Raw genomic sequence first — 9,828 nt, 5'->3', positions numbered from 1 at the left:
CTGAGAGACTTCTAGGCTATATTTGTCTCAAATGACTTCAGTGGCTAGCCTAGTGATAGTGCTTCCTACAAGACAGTTCAGCATTTGCTTGTGGTTCTGTTTCTGGGTAACAAGACCAGTTAACCCTTACTGTGAGCTCCACGCAATCCCCAGTCCGCTGGACAAGGACACAGTGCTGGCTCTAGCAGCCCCTTGGCTCGGAGGCAGTGTGGTAAAATCTCCCCCTATCTCCCCTGCCAAGGGTTGCTGTTTAATCAGACGACAGTTGTCACTGAGAAAGCTCCCCACCCCTCAGCTAGCAGGCAGGAGAGCACTGGTGTCTGGGTGGTGGCACCCTCACAGGCTGTTGGGGACAGAGCTGCAGGGGACTGAGGTTAGGAATGAAGCAGTAAGAAGTTCAAAGGAAGTCGCAGGATATAAGGGGTTTTGGACAAAGTAGAGGTGGTGTGAGGGGCTTCAGAATGAAGTTAGAGGAGGGCTGCAATTGTCCCTCTGTGTGACCTCAGGCAGGTCCCTTTCTCTTTTTGGGCCTGTTTTCCCATCTGTGTAATAGTAAATTAGGTTGCGTGATATCTGGGGTCCTAGTCTACTTGATTCAGGGAGTTGGAAATGCAAAGAAAGGAGGTCACAGGACAGTTAGTGATGTTGGCAGAGGTGGACAGAGAAGGGCTGATGGTCATGAACAGGGATGGGGGAGTGTCCAGGTGCCTCATTTTCTTTATGGAAGGAGAAGACAGTAAAAGTGAAACCGGCATAGTGGGCCCGTTAGAAGGTGGTGAGGCAGTTACTGATGACGCATCTGTAGTACAACTGAGAGAACTGTTGACTTGGTCCAGGGCTTCCTGGCTGTAAGCCTCAGCTTTTCAACAGTAAGCATAGCTACAATAATTGCCTGGAAAGATGCTGTGAAGGGCAAATGATACAACCTGGAAAGGGCTTTGCCAACTCTAAAGGCTGGCCAAATAGGGCTTCAGTATCATTAGTCATTAGATCCTTTCCAAACAGGAAGAACCGCAATACTGCTCCCCGTCAGCTGAGTGAGTGGATGTCTTTTCTAAGTACATGCATCCAGCCCCACCTCCATCTCATGTGTGTGTGTGTGTGTGTGTGTGTGTGTGTGTGTGTGTGTGTGTGTGTGTATGTGTGTATAATCTGAGCTAACTGGTGATCCATGGAAGGCAGTGAGGGGTCAGGGGTTGCATCCATGCGCACAGGTGAGTGAGCCGACACAGGGAAACAGTGACCTCTTTGAAAGAGAGTGCATGGGAAAGAAGCTTCCATCTCCAGCTCACCCATCCTTGGATGGGGGTGGGGACGTGACAGTATTTTCTGGTGTGGATTTTTTCAAACACCCAACTCTTAAAACCTTTTGAGTTACAACAGCTTGCATTTCTGCTTTGTGCAAGGAAATGACCCTGATAACTCCACTAGGACTTTCAATGACCCAATGTCTGCAACAGTGAGGGCAGGTGGCATGGCCTCCAAGCTGCAATTCTCACGGGGTTGGGATAGGGCAATGAGGTGGGTGTGGGACATCAGTACCTCTTTTAGGGTCAGAGCACTAATTTGAAGACAGAAAAGTGTCTTGTCCCCCAGCTTTGATTTGACTCAAAGAATGCTATATTTATGTTGAATTTCATAAAGTATTGAAGGACGTGTGATATTTATGATTGTCAAAGGGGAACTGGCTGAGAAATTCTGATATGTGCCATCCTGGATGGGTCAGGTAATTATGGGTTGAATCCTGGTTCACTCACCTTTCAATTGTGCCCTTGAGCAAGTCTTTCATCTCTCTGAGCCTCTTTGTGTATAAAATGAGAAACAATCATACCCACCTCACAAAACTGCTCTGAAGATGAAAAGGGAAAATGAATAACAAAGTCTTTCTAAACCTGAGGACCTGAACAGGTGTGCCTGCAGTGGGGTAGAGGACTTTTGACTGAATACACACACAAGGAGCTTGGTCAGGGTGGAGGCAGACTGAAGAACGGTAAAGTGGTTGGACTTTGGAATCAAAGACTTGAGATGCTGCCCATCCCTCCAGGCTGTGTGACACAGGCAACTGCTTAACCACACTCATCTCGAAAGGGAAGAGTACCGACACCTCATAGAACTGTTAGGATGACATGAGTTGTCTGATGTGTGTCTCATGGCCCACAGTTAAGTGCCAGAAGAATTACTACTGTTAAGGTCCTGGACAGTTCACTTCAGTCTTCCATGCTTCTATTTCTCCTAACTTCACCTTAGCTCTGGAAGCTGTGAATACCTCCTATGGGCAAAGCTCCATCCTAGGTCCAAGATGCACCAGAGGCTGGAAGCTCAGGCAGGGCTTTGCATCCTTTCCAGATCTGTGGTCTTACTGTCACCTGCTGGGACCTCAGACAATGAAGGGAAGTTAAACTTAAGGCCCATGAACCCAGGTAGCCCATTTTGGAGGGATCTGCATAAAAATGGTCAAATAGGCAAAAGTTTTAGTGCTTGGAATGGGTAAGCATCAGTTAAGGCTCAGCACATGACTGAGTCTGTCTGTCCTAAACCCAGTGGTCAGAGCCATCAGGCCTTTCTGGAAAGGCTGCAGTTCCCTGAGAAATACATGGACCAAGCCACAAAAGATGGGATGAGCTACTTTACTGGATGGCAAGCTTTCACGACGCCAAAGGAAAGAGAACTCAACTGAACTTTTCATTCCATAAAAGACTCAATAAACCTGACACTCTCATTTTAGTGAACTCCTTACTGGTACAGTTATTTCATTTCATTAAAATGCTCCTGCGAGAATCCAATCTTTCTAAATGTAATGAAATGTTAATGAATACTAAGTCTGACTACATTAAATTTGGTAGTGATTTAAACATTAATAAAATAAAATAAAATACTCCTGTGGTATAGACTGATGTGATAAATCACAACCTGAAACTTCATGCTCTAAAGAACCCCAAAGAACAACATAGTAGCGCAGCGCGAAACCACATGGAACTTCGACAGTTAATTTTTGATAACCTTAAATTGCAAAATAGCTAGTATTTATATAGCCCATACTATATGCCAACTACTATTTTAAGTACTTTACATATATTATGGTAATCCATCACAACCACCCTAAGAGGAAAGTACAAGAGTAGTTACTCCACTTTACAGATGAAGAAGCTGAGGCCCAGAGATTAAGCAATTTGCCCAAAGTCACACAAGCTGTTAGGCTCTCAAGTCTGTGCTCTTAGAGTTGATTAATGTGGAACCTTTGGCTAGTGATCTTTGCTATTTCTAAAAATGAATTTAGCTTTAACGATATGTGAGAAAGTGCTTTATGTTTATTTGTACTTAGACCAATAGGTAAATAATGAACTCTAAGACTGGTCAGTGCCACCAGAAGGTCAGAGAAAGTGGAAGGGGAAGGTCACTTCCAGTTCGGGAGCTGGGTAGAGGGTCAAGGAAAGCTTCACAGCAGTGGCATGAGGCAGGCCTTGAAGGATAAAAAGCACTTGTGTCGGGCTTCCCTGGTGGCGCAGTGGTTGGGAGTCCGCCTGCTGACGCAGGGGACATGGGTTCGTGCCCCGGCTCGGGAAGATCCCGCGTGCCGCGGAGCGGCTGGGCCCGTGAGCCATGGCCGCTGAGCCTGCGCGTCCGGGGCCTGTGCTCCGCGGCGGGAGAGGCCACGGCAGTGAGGGGCCCGCGTACCGCAAAAAAAAAAAAAAAAAAAGCACTTGTGTCTTACACTTAGCAGGCGCTTACTTAATAAAACACAAATATTAATGAAGCTGATGACTCAGATAACACTAGGAAACAAACCCTAACGAAGATGCACGCTGCACACGTGACAATAGCCATTCATTCCAATATCCAGTTAACTCTAGTTTCTGATTCAGGCTTGGCTGTCTATAGTCCTAACACTACCACCATAGATCACAGAGGCCAAAATCTAGTATTTTGTCTCTTCCTATGATAAACATCATTTATTGTCATGTCTGTATGCAAAAACACAACAAATCATCTTTGTTAAAAAAAAATACAAAGCATTCTTGCTATGGATCCAGGCAAAGGTATGACTAACAAAAATTTCCTAACAGAGGTCATTGAACACCGAGGTGGACTGATTCTGGAAACTACAGTAAGTGTCTTCTGATTACACTATGAAGCCAAATTAATCAACTTTGATGATGATACACTTAAAGTGTTAAAACCAAATAAGGCACAAAATAACTCAAAATTTATTCGTACAGCAACAGTCTAGAGAACATATAATTAAAATATTCTGCTGAATGTGAAATTGTACCATATTTATATCTTAATCAACATTGGTAAGACTCAGAATTATTACAGCCTAAAAGATACTATTTTTTTCTAAAAAAGCAGACTGGGAGATATGGGGGTACAGGAAGGTGATTCAGATTTAAGATTCAAGTATGTTAAAAAAAAAAATCTCTTCTGCCTTAGATACTAGGCTTTTTTTCTTTGGTTTCAAAACTGGGTCAACAATCTACAAATGTGATGTTAATGAATACAGCATAAACACCTGAAAAAAATCTGACTATACCAGCAGCTTGGTGACATATTGGTAAAGCTGTTCTGTGAATGCTTCAGGGGAAAACTTCTCTTTCACCCTGGCTCTTCCGGCCAGTCCCATTGTGGCCTTTAGGGAAGGTTCATGGATGAACCTTTCTATTGCTTCTGAGAAGTCAACTGGGTCAGGCTCACACAGAAACCCTGTGACGCTGTGGACAATGGACTCCAAGGGCCCGCCTGAATTAACAGCAATGACTGGGCACTGCATGTACATGGCCTCCAAGGGAACGATGCCAAAGTGCTCATTGCTTGGTGTGTAAAGCACACACATGCAGCCATGGAGGAGTGAGATTTTCTGTTTGTCCGAGCAAGACCGAAGGAAAGTCACGTACTGGCCTAGGTCAGACTGCTGGACCATTTTCTTCAATTCCTGGTAGTGTTGTACATTCTCCAGGACTCTCTCATCATAACCACCTGCAATGATCAGATGAACTTTGTCCCAATCTTGGGATGACAATCTTCCACGCAGCTTTACTAGGGCTTCTAGTGCCAAAGTCAGATTTTTCTTCCTTTCATATCTGTTGATGGAGAGGAGTATGAATTTTTTCCCCTTGGGGACTATGTCATCAAGCTTTTCAAGAACAGCTGAATCAAAGCTGGTGATATTCAGAGATGGGTAGAGGACATCGGGGTCTATGTGAGACAGGGACTTGAACGTTTCCTTAAAAATGGCAGCTGTGAACCGGCTGTTGACCAAGATGCAGTCTGCCATGCCTGTGGTGTATTCCTCTACCCAGTCAATTGGGGCCCTGTATAGGTGCTTAATAAAAGAATCTCTCCTGGTGAGAAGCAGATCTGGGAAGTGACAGTAAAACAGGATTTTCTTACGCCGTCTGGCCAGCTTGAACACTGGGATACAGGCAGACACCTAGCCAAAGCAAAAATCAACAGCAGATGAAGTGACTGGTCAACTAAACTTCAACCAAATCAAAGAAACAGATACCTACCCTGCCTGCTAGTCTGTGGGCCCTTCATGGGCAATGTCTGGTTCTGCGTTGTGTGCCCCCAGACTCTCACCTGGTACAATGCCTGGTATACAGAAAGCTGGCAGGCAGTTTCTGGATATGCGCTAAATATTTAAAGCTGCAAGTCCAGTGGTTTCCTCTAGAACAGCACTGTCCAATGGAAATAAAAATCTAGTCACTACACTAACAACTTCTTAAAGGTTAAATTAATTTTAATGTATTTTATCTAAGATACTATCACTTCAAAATGTAATTAATACTTAGAAAGTTGATGAGATCTTCTATTCTTTTTTTCTTTTTCACATTAAATCTTTAAAATCAGATGTGTATTTTACACTTACTGCACATCTCAGTTCAGACTAGCCACATTTCAGGTGCTCAATAGCCACCTATGGCTAGTGGCTACCTCACTGGACAGAGCCACTCCAGTATCTTCCTTGTCCTAAGGAAGTGAATGAATGAACTATAGTAGTTTAGAGTGTAGGCTCTGGAATCAAGATTGACAGGGTTTGAATTTCAACTCTACTAGCTAGCTGTGTGACCATGACCAAGTAATATACCTCTCTCTCTGGGCCTCAGTTTCTTCTTCTGTAAATTGGTGACAATTTCAGTTTAAAAAAAAAACCCATACAGTTTTTGTCATTTTTAAATGCACTGGTGCATGTAAAACATGTAAGAATTTAGCACACACTATGTGCTCAGTATTTATTGAAATGCTAACCATAATCATTACTAGAGACTTTCCTGTTGGGTAATCTTTACAAGTCAATCTCCGGCTCACTTAACACCTGAAAAAGGTGAGCTTTAGGGATATTGAGGGATTTATCCAAAGCTACTTAGAAAATAGCTGATATGGAACTTGAATCCAGGTCTCCCACTTCCAAGCTCGGTTTTTTCTCAATCCACTACAGTCTCAGCTGCCTCATGCTTACTGACTAATTTTACACATGCAGGATATTTGGTAAATGTCCACGTTTCTCAAAAAGAAATAGCGTGTACACAAGCAAGGATGATCAAAAGTAACTCAGAAGTAATAATTAAAGAAATACAAATACAAACGTGATGCCATTTCCACCTATTAGTTTGGCAAAGAATAAAATGCCGATAACATCCAATGTGAACAAAAGCATGGAGTAACAGGCTCTATCACTGTGGGAGAGTAGAATGACAGAACAGTAGAATGACAGAAGACAAATCTGGCAAAAGCTATTGACATTTAAGATGTACAACTCTTTGACCTACCAATTTTGACCTACCAATTTTATTATTATGAATTTCAAAGGCTATGCTTGCAGAAGTACAATAAAAAAGGCATAAAGATGTTCATTACAACACTGATCTATTCACAAAAAACTGGTCACACTGATACTGCCCTTTAGCAGAAGAATGTATAAATGATGGTACAGTCAAACAAAAGCAAATTTTCCAGCCACTATGAAGAATGAAGTGAATCTCTAATATTGATACGTAAGGATATCTCAAGTAAAAATTTTTGGTGAAAAAGAGCAAGTTGTCCAATAGTAGGTGTGCCATAATCCTAATTATTACAAATAAAATATGTCTATGAACAGACATCATATGCTGGTATAGCCACAGACCATTTCTGAGAGCATACAGAAGAAACTGTTAACAGTTGCTATCTTTAGGGAGCGGAACTAGAATGGGGCTTTTACATTCTAGTCTTTCTTATTATTTGAATTTTTAGTCCTGAGTAGGTGTTACTTTTTAAAATAAATATTTTTGGGGATAAAAAAACAAAACACAGAAAGAGTCTAGAATAGCTAGAGCCCAGATCCAGGTGGACATTATCTACCAAGGTAAAGAGCCTGGACTTTTCTCCAAAGACTAATGGGGAGCCATGTTAAAGTTTTAATAGAGACATGACATGTTTAGCTTAGGGTTTTATTAAACACATGACACGGCTGAGGAGCGGAGTGGCCTGACAGCAAATGCTACAGTGGGATGCATGTGGCTTGGAACTAGTGTTAAGAGAAATAATGCAAAACATGGAAGACATACAAAACATGACTGAAGGCTGATTTCTAATGCTTGCGTTTCTTAGAGAGAGCACCAAGGCCCACATGCTTCAGAATCTCCCGATGATCCAGTGAAGATGCAGATTTCGGGGCCCCACCTCAGGGGCCCAGGATGAAAACACCTGAGAGTGGGGCCAAGCAATCTGCCACTTTAACGGGTCCACACTAAAGTTTGAGAACCCCAGTCTCACTCCCACTTTGATCTCTCCAGATCAGTTCCGATCTTTCCTAACCACAGACAGGGAGAGGTCAGCAGAGGTCATGCGGCGCGCCCTCAGTAGTGAGAAAAAGAGGGGCGGCGAGGGCCGGTCGTGGCCACCTCACCTGGTCGCACACTACCACGTCGAACTCCTCGTCGCCAAGGAACAGCACGTACAGAGCCAGGAAGATCATGCGCACGTAGGCGCAGATAGCGGCGCCGCGGCCGCCCCAGCCCAGGCTGCGAGGCAGCCAGTCCCCGGCGCAGCGCACCGGCAGCTCCCTGCTCTCCGCGAAGCAGTGGCCGGGGTCGTAGTGCGCAGTCCAGATCTTCACGCTACATCCGCGCGCCCGCAGCGCCAGGGCTGCGTCTACAACCAGCCGCTCGGCGCCGCCCACACCCAGGTCCGGGTGCAGAAACAACACGGACGGTTTAGGACCCAGGTCCTCATCTTGGCCCTGCTCCTCCGCCATAGCCCGGGAGCCGCACCTTTACCTCTCACGCTTAAAGGCTTCCGCACATGCTCCTTCCTCCAGCTTCCCAGATGGCCCAAGACGGGGACCGACCACGCCCCGCGGCGCGTGCGTCGGTTAGGTCACGTCAGCGCAAATCTGTAGGTGCCTAGTAACTGCCGGAGTAAATTTCTCGTCTCATCATGGCTAGATCCTCCCATTTGTTGAGACTGTACTCTAGGAAGGACGCTGTGATCCAAAGGAAAAATACATGATGTCTGTAATTCCCATACAGCAGCTCACAGGGTCTCCTCTTGCAAAATTCCTACAGGCATATCGTAGGACAGCCCAGGCGTCCCTGGAGTCAGCGAGGACCCTGCCAGCAGGTCTGGGGGCGGGACCTGAGTCAGTCCCTCCGGCCGCCGGGCTCCACCGCTTCTCCGCTGTCCACTTCAGCTTCCTGCCACCCTCCTGTCTCCAGCATGGTTTGTGGCCTCATCCGTCCCTCCTTGTCCCGGCTTCTCCCAGGCGCCGAGATTCCTGCCTTACGCTTTGTCCTGCTTCCGCGGCTCCCTTGTTTTCCCCAGCCCCCCGTGCATGTCCCGGTCTCGGCCGTCAGAGCCTGGGGTCTGGGGGCCGGCCGGCGGCGCTTACCAGTCTCTCTCCTTGTCTACCTCTACAGCCTGGTCCGACCCCCAGTGGTACTAACGTGGGCTCCTCAGGGCGCTCTCCCAGCAAAGCAGTGGCCGCCCGGGCGGCGGGATCCACAGTCCGGCAGAGGTAAGGATCTTGCGACCCTCTCGGCTGTGGGCTCCGAGGGACAGGGCCCAAGAATTCGTTGGTCCTGAGAAGGAGATCCCGGGATGTTAAGATTCATAAGGGCAGAACGAGCTAGCTGCCTGTGATGTGACCGTAGGGGTAGTTAAAGACTTCTTGGTCTTTTGCGTCTCGAGAGGGAGGCAATATTTTCTTCACACTGCTCAGCTTTGAGTACCACTCTTGAAAAAGGAAAGTTAAACTGGAGTAAGGTCATAGACAGCATCGAGAAAACCGATGTCATTAAAATGGTGTCTTTAGACCTGAGCTCTTCACTGACATTTCTATCTGGAAGTCCCATACACACTCGGTCTAACATGACTCGTCTAATGCGCAGCTCAGTCTTTCCTTTCACCTCAGCTCCCGCCGCCAGTTATATCTCCCTACGTCCATAAAGCACTGCTGTAAACTCGTTCACTCAAAGCCAGAACTTCAGCGTCATCTTGGATTCTTTTAATGCTGTCTTTATCCAGTACGTTTATATTGTACATGAAGAACTTCTCATCTGTTTTTTCCTTCTCCATTTCTACTGCCTCAGTTTAACACTCAGTTTCTCACATCTAGAGAATTTTCTACCTAACTCGCCTCCTCTCCAGATCATTTCCACTTTAATGCATCTTCTGCTCTGATTCTGGCACACTGCTGGTTAGTTTCTTGTTGCTGAACTTAAACACGGTGGGGAGGTGGAGAGGGTTACCAAAGCTCTTGATGGTGGGTTTTTTTTTCCCCCCAGCCTAATCGCTTTTCTTCTATCTCTCCTGTGATCCAGCAACAGTGAGCTTCTTTCTGTTTTCTGAACT

General features: G+C 45.6%; 2 protein-coding genes across 2 annotated transcripts in view; one reads left to right on the top strand and one right to left on the bottom strand.

Annotated features, from left to right (window-relative positions):
* Positions 1–3,927: 3,927 nt before the first annotated feature.
* ALG2 (ALG2 alpha-1,3/1,6-mannosyltransferase) lies at positions 3,928–8,298 on the bottom strand. The gene is made up of 2 exons (XM_024734417.1): positions 7,886–8,298; positions 3,928–5,428 (listed from the first exon to the last, which is right to left on the bottom strand). The coding sequence occupies exons 1-2, from the start codon at positions 8,231–8,233 to the stop codon at positions 4,526–4,528; spliced, it is 1,251 nt and encodes a 416-aa protein (XP_024590185.1). The 5' UTR covers positions 8,234–8,298; the 3' UTR covers positions 3,928–4,525.
* An 85-nt stretch (positions 8,299–8,383) lies between these two features.
* The window catches only part of SEC61B (SEC61 translocon subunit beta), an 8,746-nt gene continuing 7,301 nt past the window's right edge, over positions 8,384–9,828 (top strand). The window contains exons 1-2 of the mRNA XM_024734418.1: positions 8,384–8,697; positions 8,895–8,992. Coding sequence (XP_024590186.1) covers positions 8,695–8,697; positions 8,895–8,992 — 101 coding nt within the window. The 5' untranslated portion in view covers positions 8,384–8,694. The remainder of the gene's footprint in view (positions 8,698–8,894; positions 8,993–9,828) is intronic.

This window comes from Neophocaena asiaeorientalis, unplaced genomic scaffold (assembly GCF_003031525.2).
Source record: "Neophocaena asiaeorientalis asiaeorientalis breed wild unplaced genomic scaffold, Neophocaena_asiaeorientalis_V1.1 scaffold192, whole genome shotgun sequence".
NCBI classification, from domain to species: domain Eukaryota; kingdom Metazoa; phylum Chordata; class Mammalia; order Artiodactyla; family Phocoenidae; genus Neophocaena; species Neophocaena asiaeorientalis.
This window is presented reverse-complemented; position numbering and strand designations above follow the sequence as displayed.